The sequence below is a fragment of the Mastigoproctus giganteus genome, chromosome 4, assembly GCF_048544385.1.
Source record: "Mastigoproctus giganteus isolate SK-2022 chromosome 4, ASM4854438v1, whole genome shotgun sequence".
Taxonomy (NCBI): Eukaryota; Metazoa; Arthropoda; class Arachnida; order Uropygi; family Thelyphonidae; genus Mastigoproctus; species Mastigoproctus giganteus.
The window spans coordinates 29,186,827-29,204,919 of NC_143578.1; the positions used below are offsets into that span (position 1 = coordinate 29,186,827).

Consider the following 18,093-nt stretch of genomic DNA (forward strand, 5'->3'; position numbering starts at 1 on the left):
ATTCTTTAAATGTTATAATTGTATCATTTTGAAAATTTTACCTTTGGTAACAATATATTAACTGAAGTTTAAGTTAAGGTTTGCAAAATAATTTTGCTAATGGATTTGAACAAATGCCATCAGGATATGGAGTTGTTTTCATTAAGATACAACGATGGCGAGATCAAGACCACCTCCAAGAGCTACAACGGAACAGGTCTTAAAAGACCTAAGCCAGACCAAGTTCATGATGATGATTTGAAAATTGACTTGAATATTATAATAATGTTTTTATATTTTGTTTTAGGCTGATGGAGGTACTGGAAATAACCATTGGTTATCTGAAAATAAGACTGTTGCTGCAGTTGACTATCAGCGTGAATCATATGGACTGAAAGCTAAAGCAGTCACCTACACTTTAGGAAATACTGCTATTAAAGTTATAGACAAAAATATTAATTTATTTACTAGTTCAGCTGTGGTAAGTGTTGTTTTGTAGTTTGATTAAAATAATTTCAAAAAATTGTACTCAGTAAAATGACATTAAGTTAATTAAATTTAATTTAATAAACTCAGTTTAATTATTGTTAAATTATTAATAATATAGTAATAATCAAATTCATTAGATTTAATTAAATTTAAGACTGTCCTACTTAAAAAGTATGACAGTGTTTCTTTGACATTTTAAAATTAATTAAAATTATTCTTATAATATATAAGAGAAAATTCTTGACCCTAATTTTTAGAAATACAGCCACTCCCCGATTAACGTAAGGGTTGCTTTCTGCAGAACTATGTAAGTTGGATTTTATGTAAGTCAGAATTTCCCCCATTCTTGTGCATCACTCTCAACTGTGCTCGCTGAATTGATTGATTCAAAAAAGAAATGTTCGACAAACATGTGAATAGAATTATTTATTGTATTTATTCAATTTTTTATCTCATGCACAGGAAAAATTACAAAAAAAGAGAGGAGACAGGCATAATGTCAGTAAGTTTTACCTCTCGAGCATCGTTGCCAGAATCGGCGTCTTCAGTTGATAAGTATGCCACTGTGGAGGTTGAGGGCTATGGAGTGGGTTGGCCACTCAACCTTACGAAAGAACATATTAATGGATGACTGGATGGTGGCTTTTTTTCTTTTCATTGTAGATTTCTTTGTAGCAAGAAAGCATATCATTCAGCCTTCTGTTAACTTTTAAGAATCGTTCGCTGTCAGCCATTGTTGGTGCAATTTCGCGAAATGCCATTGCCATCTGCCTGGTGATGAAGCGTCTTGGCTCCTCATTTGGTTCATCTTGAACTTCGTTAGCATTTTCTTCTTTCACTATTGCTGCCCTCAAGTCAATAAGTTTTTCGTTAGATAATTCCTTCTCTTCTTCCTCTATTAACTCCTCCACGTCTTTGGCAACAACCTCCAACTGACGTAGCTCTGCAACCTTTACAATCTTATCTGTATCCTCTTCATATGATTCATCTTTTTCAAACCCTTTGAAGCCTTTTACATGCTGTGGGCATATTTTCTTCCATGTGCCATTTAAACAACTTTTAGTAATTTCCGCCCAGGCCTTATTAATTTTTTAGATGGCGTGGTAAATATTGTAAGATTTTCAAAATTCTCTTAACGTAAAATTTTCTTACTGTCTACTGCAGACAATGCCTGAGCAAATGTTGTGCATAAATAATATACTTTTAAATTTGAAATAACACCCTGATCCATAGGTTGGGTTAGTGAAATCATGTTTGGTGGTAGAAATATGACTCTCACGTTCGAATTGAAATCATCTAAATGTTTAGGATGTTCGGGAGCATTGTCTGAATGAAGCAAAATTTTGAAAGGAACGTTGTTGTCTTTACAATATTTTCCAACCTCGGGAATGAAGCAGCATTTAAACCAATCCTCAAAGAGAGATATTGTTATCCATGCTCTCTGGTTCAATTGGAAATGCACAGGTAGGGTGGATTTATTGATGCTCTTAAATGCACGAGGATTTCCAGAAATGTACACAAGCAGTGGTATTAATCTGTAATCTCCTGCTGCATTAGCCCCAAGCAAGAGCGTGGCCTTATCTTTTGAGGCCTTGAAACCTGGTATTGTCTTTTCCTCTTTGGCAATGTATGTTCGATCCAGCATTTTTTTCCAGTACAGAGCAGTCTTGTCAACGTTTAAAATTTGCTGCATTGAATAGCCACCTTCATCAATAATTTTTTCCAACACATCACAAAATTTCTTTGCAGCTGCAGGATCGGCACTGGCGACTTCACCACATACTTTAATGTTTTGGAAACTGGCACGGTGCTCGAACCTATTAAACCACCCATTGCTTGCCACGAACTTGGCTTGGGGTTTGCCATACTTATCCTTAATATCTTCATAAATACTTCTTGCATTTGCTTGAATGGCTTGTTTGTTTGTTTATTATTTGCAGCATTAGCAACTAAGGCCATATTTCTTCGGGTATATGCGGTGGTCATTCCCTGACCTTTCCGCATCCTCCATATTTGGTGGTCACGGGCTCGAACCCGGTCTAATCAAGAAGCGTGTGCTACACACTGCTGCTCCCGCCCACCTGGCTGCGGAGGCGCCGCTTGAATGGCCACTGAACTCAGAGGCACTTGCTTCTGAATCTGATTTTCCGTCTGTATTATTAATAGCTGTTCCATCTTCATTATAGCACCTGAACTGTTTTGTGATCACTGTTGATCTTAAGTGTATTGACCCTTTGACCTTTTCTTATACGTGCACTGTTCTTTAAAATAGTATTCACTGTTGAAGGAGCGAGACCTAATTCCCTTGCAATAGATGACAAACTTTGTCCTGCTTCGTACTTCTTATTCATTTTCATCATCATTTCTAAATCAATTTTGTTTCGTTTCCTGAGACTCCCAGCACTTGAACTTTCCATTGATCCCTTTCCCTTCATCATTGTAATATGTAAATAGAAATGAAGAGAAGTTTCTGAAAATTTGTTTTTTACATGATTGAAGATTTCAGTGAAGGGAACACATTTCACCATAATACTGTAACGTAAAAACCCACAAAATTCCAGTTATCGGAATTATCGCAAATGCAATAAGATCGAGTTTACTACCCATTTATAATAGATTGCACTAACAGAAAACCAATAAACTGGAAAGTGCAAATTGTTTTTATTGTTTTTTGGTTGTGACATCCAGAAATGTGTTTTACAAAAATATCACAAAGGTGTTCAAAATTGATTCTTATAATGGGAACATATGATAACGATGAAAGTGTAGCAATTTCCATTATAAATATGACCTTTTAGAGAGATAAATAGCATAGTAAAAAAAGCAAAATTTTCAACTTCCAGGGACTTGGAACGAATTACAAAAAAAAAAAAAAAAAAAAAAAAAAAATGTTATTATTGGGTTCACGTTATGATTTTTTACAATACCTCCATTTATCCTTACAGATGCAAAACACATTTCTATATTTTTTTCAGTTTGCACAGGTCGGCAAAAAATTACTCAAAGTCGAATTTGCATGAGCAGAGTATTACGTAAGTCGGGGAGTTCCTGTATATGCGGTTTCATAGTTTTGTAATGATATTATTCTTTGGATTTTAGATATCAATTAAACCAGTTATTTCAATGGAATTAATACCAGAAATTGTTGAAACTGAACTAGGAAGTGATTTGCACATACCACTTGTACTTTATGGTTATGAGGATGAAAGTAAGTTATTTTTAATAATATATAAATATATGAACCAAATATGATAGAAATGAAGATTGTATATATACAAATAATTATAACTGAATTTTATTTTTATATATTAAAATGTATATTATACAATTTTAAAAATATTTTATTTTATTTCAATACAATACAATATTTCATTAAACACAATTTAATAATAAATTCCTTTTTATACTCTGTGCTAACTAGAGCTAGGGACATTTACAATTTTATTGTGATTGTTTTTTGTGCTCTTAATGTACCAGTGCAGTAGTTAACACGATCTATATATATATATGTCTTGTGTCTGTATATGGACTCGTTATCACAATGTATATTCCTGTTTATGCACGTTATGCCAGGACTAGCCCGGGCGCCTCCGTAGCCAGGTGGGAAGGAGCAGCAATGCGTAGCACATGCTTCTTGATTAGACTGGGGTTCGAGCCTGTCACCACCAAATACAGAGGATGCGGAAAGGTCAGAGAATGACCACCGCATATTCCCGGAGCAATATGGCGTTAGTTGCTAATGCTCCTAAAAACCAAATAACAACAACAACAACAGCTAGCCCAATACATAAAATCTTATCAGTGTGATTAGTATAGAAATTAATAGAAATCATTGTTATCATTGAAATATCTTATACCCAATAGGTTTTCGGGTAACTGTGATAGTACATGTTAGTCTTTCTGGACCATCAGCTGCCTACTCTCAATTTTTCTCCATACTGTCCTGCTTCATGTTATATCTTTATAGCTATATTCAGAGTAAGTCCTATTTCCTGTGATGCTTGCTTGGCTTGTTACCATTCGTTTTTACTTCAAATAGCTGTTTGACTAATTTCCCATCCTTTCTACATGTTCATAGCATCTTGAGTTTGCTGCACTAACCTCTGATTGGATATCTGTTGCCCAAATATATATATATATATATATATATACAGGGTGTCTCAAAAATACACGGCATAACTTCAGGAATGAGTTCCTCATATGTAGACAATAAAAATATTTTATATCAACATAGTTCCGGAAATGCTTGGTTTCCGAGTTTTGAAGGTCTGTTTAGTGCTGTTTGATTTTGGGATCATACACATAAACCCACATTTAATCTCCAGTTATGATACATTTCACAAATATCTCATCAGTCACATCTTCTGATTCAAACAAATCAGAAGCAACTTTCTGGTAGTGTTTATCTTGTATGTCTGTTAACAACAGAGGCACAAAATTTGGAAATCTGCCTCATGTTCCAAGTTTTCATTAAAATGGAGTAACGTGATCCGACAGAGATATAAGCTTTCGTGATTTCACGAACTGTTAATCTTTAGTCATTTAATACCAGACATTGCTGTTCAGATTGAAATGATGTCGGAAACCTGTGTACAGTCCTTAAAATATTCAATTTTAAGAACAAATGTTTCACTTGAAGTCTTTTTAATTTTAAAATAAAATTTAATACATGCGTACATTCAGTGCACTCTGGCATTTTGAAATGCAGCAAGATATGATCAGCCAACAAAATCTTTGTTGGCTGATAATAACAGCCTACAATAATTTATTAAACTTACTGAGTGGAGGTAATGATGAGACATGTCTAAACGTGTTATGCTTTGTCACAGTGCACACCATTATCTTAATCTTGTACAATGAGCATAATCTGGATACTTTTTGAATTTGTAAAAAATTCAGAGCTACTGGGCTCAATAACTTCCACGATTTTTTAATATATTAAAAAAGTAAGAGATTACCTCAATCTTTTTCGTGGAATTCTTCCAGTCAATTCTCTCCCCAATGTGACGAATGAAAAAATATGAAAAAAATGAATTAATGAATTCCTTCACTCATAGAGATACGACCAAATCCAATGCTCAACGGAATCGAAAGTCGAGAGCCTCAACCCAACCCCAAAACACATCAAACTACCACAGCAAGACCCTTAGTGCGAGAAGACATTGTGTCAGAATAAATAGTTAAGACTGCTTCCAATAATAAATAATTAAAATCACTATTAAAATTACAATTAAAAAGATTAAAAACAATTAAAATTAAAAGGATTAAAAGTTACAATTTGAATGAATACTCAAATTAACAGGTGAATTAACTCAAAGAAACAGGTGTGCATTTGAGTATTCATCCAAATTGTTAACTTTTAATTTTAATCGTGTTTTTAATCTTTATTTTCATTACTGTCCATTCTCTTTCATAACTCTACATTCATTACACTACTTTAATTGTATTAAAGTAGTGTAATGAATGTAGAGTTATCTTGCCACCTCTCATGATTTTCATGAAATATTAAAGAAATAGAATTTGTATCCTTTTAATTATTCTCAAAACAAATAATATGAAGTGAAGTTGAGAGCTGTTTGGTGAAGTTTGAGGGCTTAAATGTAATACTGTTTATTTTATTTTAAGGTTGTCAATATATTATTAAACTTCAATCACATATATAAATATTTTTTTCAGATATGACTAAAAAAAGGCCTTTTGATTTTTGTAATAAAATTCCTATCAAAGTGGAGGTTGTGGACAAAACCAAATTTATCTTCAAAGAAAGTAAGTTATAAATATGTGTTTATTCTCAATTTTGTGAAATTATTCCCTCAGAGAAATTTTTTTACCTCATAAGTGATCATCAGAATAAAATTTTCCAAAATAGATGTGTATAATATTTTATTTCAGTATTTCTCAACTTGTTCAGTGTAATTTATGCAAGCAGTCCATAGGACTTGACCACAAAACAACTATTTTGCAGAAAGCAAAAGTCCCATTAACAGTGATGGGAGATACAAGTATGCCTATAACAACATAACATATACTAAATATGTTAGGTTTAAGTACATATCATTGTATTTAAAAAATAGTTATTGATATATTTTCATGTATAGGTTTTTTTTTTTTTTTTTTTTTGTGGTCTGTGGCTACTGCCTCAAATATAAACATTGTGCATATGTGAAAAAAGGTTGAGAACACTGCTTTATTTAAAAATAGTCAATCTTAAATATTCTTTTAGTGGCATGGTGAAAAGGTGCATCAAGAAATGAAAATTGGCGAAGTAATGAGCATTTCAACTGTATCACACCATTAACCTCATATACCAACTTGATATGTGAGACTGATGGTGTTATAAGGACAGCATTACAAGAATTCACTGAAGAAGTGGCACAGGAAGTACCACAAAATGTCTGAGAATCATTGCAATTCTTTAAGAAATTAATTTGAAATTAAAGGCAGATTACACACAGGTTGAAGTGTTCATTATTTCACTAATTTCTATCGTTAATCTTTACATGAACTTTGTATAAATGGATGGAGATGTATAAATAATACTTAACAATGACATTACATATATAAATGCAGCAAGTCTTCCATAATTCCAGTGTCCAATGAAAATATCTGTACTCCTACCCTTCCTACTTTTTGATTATGGTAATTGTTATTACCATAATCAAACCATAACCATTCTTTTATATGAGTTATATAAGTAATGATTTGCTTAACTTTCAACTATCATTGGATATGCAACATTAACCTACACAGAAAAACAGATTTACCAATTCTGTACACCACCTTCAAAATATTCTGATGGTCACTTTTAAGGTCATGCTGGTTGTGTAATTTACCAATTCTGTACACCAACATGATCCCTGTGATGACTTTAAAAATGTGCCTGCAAAAAGGGTAAAAATTAGTTTAATAAAATGTTATAAGATTCTGTTATTCGTTAAATATTGAGATTTTAGAAAGTCATGATGATGTAATCTGACTTTTATAAAAAAATATAAGAATTATAAAGAAAATTAAAATAATAATAAGAAATATAATGCTTATACAAGATTGCAGCATTGTTATCTTTGTGTTTTTTTTTTTTTTTTTTTTTGCTTGTTACAAAGTTTTTTAAATTCACTTATAAAGATAGACATATTCATAAAGAGTATTTGTATCCTTCATAAGTTATCATCTTTGAAGTTTTTATTCTAAAAAGGTGAATTTTTCTGTTAAGAAGTGAGTATGACCTAGATTGTTTTTGAACAGACTTTTTTCTCTTAACTGTCTTACTGGGCAATAGAAATTGATAGTCCCTTGTAGTTAGAGTGCATCCATTGCAACTGCTCTCAAGAAACTTGAACACAAAAAGCAATTACCAGTATTCGTAAGATTGAATAGTTTAGCCTAGATGCTTGTGCTGAGAGCATTTCACCTGTGTAAAGTTTAGAATCTGTTTACTGTTAATAGAGTATAAAGTTCTACATTTCATGGATGTTTTCTCCTCTGCTTCTTTAGTCTTTGTAATCCTGTTTTTTTACACTATTTTTTATAACAAAAAACACCAAAAGTCTTCTTGCTTGAAAAGTAGCTTATGTGAATTATGCAGTTAGTGACTGCATAATTCTTTGCTTTAAGTTATGCAGTTAGTGGCTGCATAACTCAAAAGATTTTTAATAACAAATGAATCATCAGTAATGGTTAAGTCAAGGACATTGATTTCCCCTCCCCATCCCACCCTAACAAGTGTGGGGTGAGGTGATGAGGGGAAATCAGTTGTCATCCTTATATAAAGCAGTTTTCTGAATGGTCCATAAACTAACTGCCAATAGATAATATAAATTGGAGCCTACAAGTTCCAATTTTTGATGGTCCTGAAGTCTGTGGTATTCACTGATTGTGCACATACCTTAATGAAAATACTTGTGCTGTTTGTGCAAAAATCATGCAAGCGACTTTGACTCGTGTTGATTTGTGCTTCGAATGAACATGTTCATAGAAATATTTATAGTTGGAACTATCATATATCAATAAGAAGGGGTTCACAGATTACTTTATTATTTCTTCAAGTTCAGATAGGGCTAATACTTAGATTTTATTCTTATTATTGTGGGTTTTTTCTTTTTTCTTTTTCTTTTTTCTTTTTTCTTTTTTTTTTTCTCTAACATTTCTTTAAATTTAGTTGAAGAAATACATTTCTAAGAGACTGAAATTAATGTAATAGTCTGTATATGTGCATGATGTATGTATGCAGATATTACTTTTCTGGATCATCTCATAGAATCTTAGTCAAAAATGTTTAATCAACATGGGTCATCCATCTAATGCATTGTTTATGTTATGACAGTATAAAGTCTAGACTCGTATAGTCAAAATTCATACAGTGAAACTTGAAAAATATATGATAGGATAGAATTCCAATAATTCAAATATTGGCTGTCGAAAATTTCAGTTAACTGAAAATGTTTCTGCTTTTATTTTTTCATATATCTTACTCAAAGAAATTGATACATTTAATATTTAATGGTAAGAAGCAAAACTATCATACAAATATTATAAAATCATGATTCTACCCATATAAAGCATTATGAATGAAGCAAAGAAAGAAAATTTCATCCATGTCACACCTTATATAATACAACCACACTAATATGGTGCATATAAACTAGGCGTCTCCCTAGCCAGGTGGGAAGGAACAGCAATGCGTAGCACACGCTTCTTGATTAGACCGGAGTTCTAGCCCGTTACCACCAAATACGGAGGATGCAGAAAGGTCAGGGAATAACCACCACATATCCCTGGAGCAATATGGCCTTTGTTGCTAATGCTCCTAAAAAACAAATAACAAACAAACAGCATAAAAACTTCATTGTAAAAAAAAAAACTAAAAATTTGCCATTACATAAATTACTGCAAATAAAAAATAGTCAATTTGTATGACTGAAGGAATGTGGCTGAACAAAGCTGCAGATGATCTAGGTTATCATATTTTTACGATGATGAAATAATTTCATTAAATGGTAATATAAATTGAAAAGCAAGAACATTATGATGGATATACATCATTGAAACCAACAGCTAGTGAACTATTTAATGCCCTTAGAATCACAAAAAAGAAATGATTGTAAACTAGTTAATGTGTTTGAAGAAAATATAAATTTTGCAGTAGAAAAAAGACTGATGTGTGATGTGTATCAATAAGAAAATAATGTCAATTATTTTAAAGCTCCATACATAATGTTATAGAGTTTTAAAATAATTGGCAATATTTTTAGTTATATAATGTATAAATAATAAATGGAAAGTACTGTAATTTTGTCTCATTAATATTTTTCCTGATTACCTTTTTTACTGTAGATAGGTTGCATTTAAAATTTTACTATAGCAAAAAAATTTACTATATTAAGAACCTCAGTCCCAATCGTTTGGATAACCGTGATTCTACAGGCTGTCATGTTGTTTTTGTTTGTATCTTTGACTTCAGTATGCAGTGTTACTATAAGTACTGGAACTGACCATGCTACTCATAGAATTATCACATATGTTGTCATATTGAGAAAAGCCTGATCTGCTTTCCCTGTTTAATAAAGCTATGCTGCTACTGCATCTTGCATTCTTTGCCCTGTCCCTTCCTAATGACTTTACAGCCAGAAGTCCATGTAATTTCAGATTTTCTGATACCTGTGCAAATTACCAGGTGTTTGAAATGTTGTGCAGCTCCCATTCATGCATGAATCGTTTATGTACATATGTGGCTAATAGAACAACTTCACGGAGTTGTTATATATGCAGTATAGCAGAAATTAAATATTGGACATGATGATATAGTAACGTGTTGTTTGTAAAAGTTTTACAGTGCATGGCTGCCAGGGCTATAATGCACACAATGGTAACTTAATGATATATGAACCTTTAGATTTATACTTATATGAACACTGGAAAGGTGTTGTGTTTTGATAAAATGGACATTATTAAAGGGCTGTAAATGCATTAAGCAAAGCTTCAAGGAAGTCACCGATTCTTGAAGATATCTTTCAAATTTCAGAATTTATCATAACAATTGGAGTGGATGTAGACCTCTTTTTGCAGTGCACCAATATAGTGGTGTCCAAAGTTTCTAGGTCTGGTGTGGCTCTTGAAGAATTTTTGTACTGCTCTCTGAACATCCTGACAAATATCCAAACATTGGCTTATTCCCCTAAATTCACAGAAAGGTTGCATGACTGTACAACTGCAGCATCAGTTATGTTGAGTGCTGTAACACTTTTTACAGAAATCAAATATGAAAATAAAATTCCGTGATAGATAACACCACCTGCCATGTCAGTTTGTGCATCCCATTGCATTCATTCCAACTGTACCATAAACTAAATAACACATATGGTTTTGGAAATGTCTTCCCTCCATCCCTCAATAGTTGGCTGTTGAACAGGGTTAGAGAGAGGGGGTTGTTTTATTTCCACTTGCATGATTCATATTCAAAATGGAGCTTGAGCTCTTGAAAATATTAATTATATAATTATTACACCGTCTTGAAAATATTAATTATATAACATTTTTATGACCTAAAAAAACAAAATGAAAATATAAATGAATTTTTCTTTGTTATTAAATGTATTATTTTATAAAGGTCATTGTTAACTAAATGATGAGTTTTTGTAGGTACTTCATCTCCACATCCAAAGAAGGCATGTCAGCATCTTTTGTTTACTTGTATGGATTTGGGTTATACAAGTTTCCTGGTGACTTATAACTCAGATGAAATATCATTAGAAGCATCTGCTTCTATAGCTTGCCATAAACGTCTGTCAGTAAGTTTAATTTTATTTTTTTCATTAGAAATAATTAAATGATACTAGAATTATAAAATGAAATAAAAAAAATATCAGTTTTATTGTTATGAAAGATTGGTTCTAACCTTCAATTGAAGATTTGATTTAGCTCAATGAATTATGAACTTTTACACTTTTATAAATTTTTTTAAAGTATAGTAGGCCTCCGTAGCCGAGTGGGCAGGAGCGGGAGTGCAGTAGCACACGCTCTTTGCGTCGACCGGGGTTCAAGCCCCTGACTGCTGAATACGGTCGATCTGCCAACCCGCACTGGACCAGCGTGGCAGATTACGGTCCATTTCCCTCAACATGAATTGTTGAGGAGGCTTCCATCCTGCAGTGGGTTGATAATGGCTGCACTTTACTTTTTTTTTTTTACCTCTTAATATACCTTTAAAGTATATTAAGCATAGGAGAATTTCTAGCAGGCCTCTTTAGTTGGGACTGAGGTAGTAGATTTTTGTTTGTTAGTCTGTCCCCCTCCCCACCTCACACAAGTGAACATATGCTGGAACAGATAAAGTAGACATGGGTGTGGTAGGCAGCAGTAGTAGTAGTAGTAGTAGTGGCATGTGATGCAAGAAAGCGACTGTATGAGCTTATGCAGCATCAGCCAAAAAAATAAAAAATAAAAAAATCACACCATTCCTTCCAAATGCCTGTCCAGTTCCTCTTTAAATTTATTTAACCTGTCAACTTCCACAACGACAGATGGAAGTTTGTTCCAGCAATTAACCACCCGCTGGCTAAAGGCAAATTTCCGCACATCTATTCTACATCTGTCTTTTCTTAATTTGAATTTATGCCCCCTTAGGTTCGTAATCTGAACAAGTGGAAGGATCCCATCAGAATTCAGCGTGCTCAACCCATTCAAGGCCTTATATACCTCAATCAGATCACCGCGCAGGTGCCTAGTCTCCAGCCACTGCAATTTGCAGAACTTAAGCCTCTCTTGGTAAGAGGATCCCTTCATTCCCCTCACCAATCTTGTTGCCCTTCTCTGTACACGCTCAAGTAAATCTACATCCTTCTTAAAATGAGGCCTTCAGACCTGTACGCAGTACTCAAGGCGTGGCCTGACCATTGCCTTATACAGAGGGACAATCACCTCCTTTTCCCTGCTAGCAAAATTCCTATATATCATTGACAAAACCCCATGACCTGCCCTGTCTGCATTGCTCAGAAAACTTCATATCTGACTGCGCAATTACTCCCAGGTCTTTTTCATTTTCTACCACCTTAAGTGTAGTACCACACAGTTGGTACTTTTCTCTGGGGTTACTTCTACCCATATGCAGCACTTTGCATTTGTCAAGGTTAAACTTCAGTTGCCACTTAGCCCATCTGCCCAAATTATCTAGATCCTGTTGCAGTAGCACACTGCCATTACTGTCATTAACAACCCTGCCAACCTTTGTATCATCTGCAAACTTCGACATTAAGCCTGATATACCTTCATCAATATCATTGATAAATATACAAAACAACAGTGGACCTAACACCGAACCCTGTGGGACTCCACTAATAACATTAGTCCACAAAGAGCAGCACCCATTAATTACCATCCTCTGTCTTCTCCCACTTAACCATCCTTTTATCCATTGTAGCAACTTACCCTTAATACCATTCTGCTCCAATTTGTACTATAGTCTTCCATGCGCAACAGTGTCAAAAGCTTTCCTGAAATCCAAATATATGATATCAAAATTATTTTTTGCATCCAGTTCCTTTGTAACCACATCATAATATCCTATCAAATTTGTCAGACAAGACTTTCCCTTAACAAACCCATGCTGTGTCTGAATTATTGCTGCAGTCTTGTCTAAATGATCCTGCAATGCATCTTTAACCAATGACTCCATTATTTTACCCGGAACAGAAATTATACTAACTGGTCTGTAATTACTCGTGTCACCCTTCAATCCCCCTTTGTGAATTGGGGATACATTTGCACATCTCCAGTCCGTGGGGACCTCCCCTAAATCCAAGGATGCTCTCATAATTATGGCTAAGGGTTTGCTTAGTTGCTTTGCCACCTCCTTTAATATAACTGGATAGATCTCATCCACCCCAGGTGCTTTTCTTATGTTTAACTTCAACAATTTCTCTTCCACTTTGCTTTCAGTTATTACAAAATTATTAAGTATCCTGCTACAATTTGATAACCTTCTGCTATTTTCAAACCTTAATAATTCCTCATGTGTGAATGTAGATGCAAAATACTCATTCAGTTTGTTTGCTATCTGAGCAGGATCATCAACAGTTGAACCATCGATGTCAGTGGGGAACCATACATTAATCTGCATAATTCCCTAATTATCATGGGTGCTTCGAACCCATACCACAAACCCACTGTAACAGAGGAATGTGAGTCAGGTCAGGATTTGGTCTATAAAAATTTATACATTAAAGTTTTTTTTTATAAAAAAACATTTTAGAATATCAAAGCAGAACAAAGAAATTTTTAAAGAAATGATACATTATATCATCATGTTTTCAGCAAGATACTGGAAACTCTTTTCATAATTTTTAATACTTACTTGCATTTCATTATATATACAGTCAAACTCAGTTATAGTGTGATCGAGGAAACACAATATTCTTGATGCTGTAACTGCTAATCTTAATGTTCTACATTTCTGTCAATGAGGTTATTGTTATTACTGAAAAAAAAAAAGCATGCCAAGACAAACTACTGTGTAGTTGATTGAAGAAAATTGTAATGAACATTTACAGCAAATTATAAGAACTCTATCAGAATAGAGTTCTAATAATTTGCTGTAAATGTTCATTACAATTTTCTTCAATCAACTACACAGCAGTTTGTCTTGGCATGCTTTTTTTTGTGAATGAAATTGTTGAAAGAAGTGAGTTCATGAAATTGTTGAATTAATGACCAAATTTACTGGCACCTTAAGAACTTCATTGTGTAAAGCGAGGAAAGAACTGAAAGATTAATGTAAAATTATTAATACCACTGAGGAAGCAGTATAAACAAATTATCATTACTAATTGGTTAACAATCTGCTGTATTATGATTTCTCAAATTTGGTAATATACAGAAAAGTTCATGCCTGCTTTTTTCATACTGAATGTCCTACCATAACTCACTTGCTGGTGAAAATGAGTTGCCCTTTTTTCACAAGCAACAGTGCACCATTTATTGCATACTCTCAGCTTTATAAGGTATACACTATTTGAGACCCTATACAATATCTTTCTATCCCAAAAAAAGGACCAGACATCAAAGAGCCTAAAAATAAGCAAGATGCACTCAGGTGCCTTTTAAGTGAAACAACCTGTATATAGGAGTATACCATATTTTCCAGACCATAAAATGCACTTTCTTTTCTGGAGAATGTCCTAAAATTCCCCTGCATAATATGGCCCAAAGGCACATTAGATGCACATAGTGATATTTTTAACTGTAGCTAAAGAAAGTATGGTTAAAATGTCTGGGTTGCCTTTTGAAAAACCTAGCTATTTTAGTGTGAGGTCAATTTGGATCACACAATGGAGACAATAAAAAGGGCAGTTGCTGAGTTAAACATGAAATTTAGCTGTAATTCCAGGAGGCCAGTTGGACCCACCAGACATTTCATTTAAAAAGCCCTTTAAAGCATTCACATGTGAGGACTGGACCAGAAGGATGAAGGCACCAAACTGAAGATGATGTATAAAGATGATGCCCTCTTTTGAATAAATTGATAGTTCAGACTATAACATTAATAATTACAAATGTGACAGTAGCGATGATGAGTTTCTTGCATTCTATGACAATATAAAAGCTTTGTTCTATACCAATTAATATTTTATTTAGTAAGCACTTGGGAATTTGTGTCTCAAGTATGTGCAATAAAGCTGTCCCCCCCCTTTCAAAATTTCCTTTTAAAACATGGGTGCATCTTATGGTTCAGTGTGTCTTATCATCCAGAAAATACAGTAATTAAAATGTACTCCATGCTGCGAAGTATTTAAGAGCAACATAATATATGAGATGTGGCAGTAAAGATCCCAGACTGATGCTGTTGTGATCATGTTCAGTGAGTTGGAAAATAAATAGAAATGATATGTTGTAGTTCAAACTTCCTGCAACAGATAGTAGTACAGAGATTGTCCAGCAGGTGATAGATTATAAGTAATAACAACCGGTTTCATTAGTAGCATTAATGTTCCATGTCACGATGCAATGGAGCAACAAACAAATATCAAATTTTGCTTTAAATTGGGAAAATCTGCAACAGAAACATATGAAATGTTAAAAACTGTTTATGATGATGAAACGTCACACCAGTGTGTTTGAATGGTATAAGTGGTTCAGATATGGACGTGAGGATGTTCATGATGACCCAAGCATTGGCCATCTGTCACCCTCTCTAAATGAAGACAGAGTTGCAAAAGATCAGGGAATTCTGCAAGAGATCACCATTTGACCCTTAGACTGATGGTTGATTAGTTGTATACGAATAAGATTATTCGTCAAATTCTGCATTAAGATTTAGGGAAAGGGAAGGTTTGTGCAAAATTTGTGCCACACAGCTTCAGTAGAAGCAATGAATAGTGTTATTATACAAAGACTTCATCCAAACTTGTCAAGGCAATCCTAATTTCTTCAATTGTCATTGGAGATGGGTGTTGGGTGTTTCAATATAACCCTGAGAAGAAGCAGCATCAGGCACACAGTGGACTCAAAAGAAAGAGAGTTCAGGATGTTGAGAACATAAAAAAAAATGTATGCACTGAACATCTCTTTGGAAGCCTTCACTGACAGACTCTTTTCAGAAACTCTTAGAATGATATATTAAGTGCATTCAATCAGGTGGTGATTACTTTGAATAAAAATAAACCCGTTTTTGAGCTCATTCACTTTTTGTTTTTTTTTATTGTACCAGTCCAGGAACTTTATTGCCACACCTCGTATGTGTGATAAGCATGCTTTTACTCTCTCATTTTATTCTTTTGTTACAGGTTCAGTAAAGTTCCTCTACTATTAGAATAAACTAGCCTTTTTGTGATTCTGTCATGTAGCCTGAATTGGTGTAATTACAATTAATATTTTTTGCATGTTTTCATTTATTATGCTGTTTTAATACACTTTTCTACTTGCATCTTAATCTGGTACTGTGATTTATGTATTTATATGATTTGTATGATTTATATTTATTTAAAATATAAAATTATATGTACTTTACCTGTGATACAGTTATAAGTAATAAGTGTTAAGTAAAATATATCCATTTTATTTTTAGTTGCTTTATCCTTCTGCACCTGCTGTATTGGCTGTAGGAACCACTACTGATGTGGTATTTGAAGGTGGTCCAAGACCATGGCCTTTAAATAAAGAAAATCATTATGCTGAAGGTAAGTGTGAATATAAATTAGAAATTAGAAATATTTATTTTGAAACTTTCACACTGTTATGTTGTGTATTTAGACTTCATTATGGATGTCTGTAGAGACCCTTGGAATCCAGGCTAGATATGTGCCTAAACGAACCCCTAATTTTGGTACCAGCCAGTGAGCAAAACCTTGATAGTTATTTTCCGACTATCTCATATCTCTAGATTTACTGTATGCACAGTGAACTCTTGTTGTTGTGCTTTCTAGGGTTCTAGCTCTATTTGGAAAAAGCATTATAAGTGTAAGTAACTTGCACACTTAATGTGCTATGCTTCCTGTGTTGGTACTGTCAACCTTTTTTCATGCTGGCAAGGAAAGTGAATGAACAGTGCTGAATTAAAAAAAAAAAAAAATAGTGAGGATAGCTGGAATGCACTAATAAATCTCTGGATACTGAGTGTTGCAAAGAAACTTCAAAACTTGAAATAAGTTAAATATGAAATAAGCAAACATCACCTGCATAATGAATGATTCCTAGGATTTAGTCTCTGTCATCCCTTTCTCAAAACCAAAAATAAAGAGGAAGGAAGGTTATATCTCAGTTTTCCTTCTTAAGGCCATAAAGACTGTGATATAGGTGGGGAAAAAATTTTAAACCTTAGACCTTAAAAATTGCATGGCATTTCATAGGAATGACCATAGGACCAGAAGAAAAAAGTGTTAAGTGGAAGAGCACTATAAGCAGGAGTGTTACCATGGGAGTTTACTCTATACACGCACGTGTATGCAAGGCTCACACGCACACGCACACACACACACAGAGCGAGAGAGAAAATATGAGATGTCATAATGTTTCTAGATTCAATTAAAAAAATCACTTACTGGTATTTCATGCTATTATCTCCTTTTGGTATGGTGTTTCTGCTTCTAGTGAAACCCTTATTTTTTGATCTCCATTAGTACCTATTTTGATTTGTCACAGATTTATGAAATGTCATAAAAACTCTACCCTTTGAATGCAAAAGCTTAGCATTGGGAATAAAAAGAAATTTTGTGGGGGGGGGTCTATTTCTGAAGATTAGAGATGGCTGGAGACCACAGCCATATTATTCCTGGTTAGAAATTGTCACACATGCATTTAGCTCCTTCTGATTCATTTCTTTAGATCCGACAGTTTATTGCTGGGCTGGCTATATCACATGTGCAAAGTGCAGCTGTTAGTATTAGTAATGGCCACATGGTGCAAGGAAGCCTATGACTTATGCTTCACCAGCCAAAAAAATAAATAAATAAATAAATATTACTGTATACACACACACATGTATGATGTCACCAAAGACTGTCAGATTTTAAGGGGGGAAAAGAGAATATTATTATTCATGTGGGGACTAATGACATTAAGCATACATGATCTGACAATTTGTTAGACAAATATAAGAACATGCTGAAGAAATGTCGCGAGTTAGGTCACAATGTC

General features: G+C 33.8%; 1 protein-coding gene across 1 annotated transcript in view; it reads left to right on the forward strand.

Moving 5' to 3' along the window:
- Positions 1-18,093, forward strand: part of LOC150086504 (nuclear pore membrane glycoprotein 210-like) — a 185,977-nt gene that overhangs the window by 64,814 nt on the left and 103,070 nt on the right. Inside the window, exons 12-15 of the mRNA XM_090372185.1 lie at positions 287-460; positions 3,568-3,676; positions 11,107-11,255; positions 16,526-16,637. Coding sequence (XP_090228311.1) covers positions 287-460; positions 3,568-3,676; positions 11,107-11,255; positions 16,526-16,637 — 544 coding nt within the window. The remainder of the gene's footprint in view (positions 1-286; positions 461-3,567; positions 3,677-11,106; positions 11,256-16,525; positions 16,638-18,093) is intronic.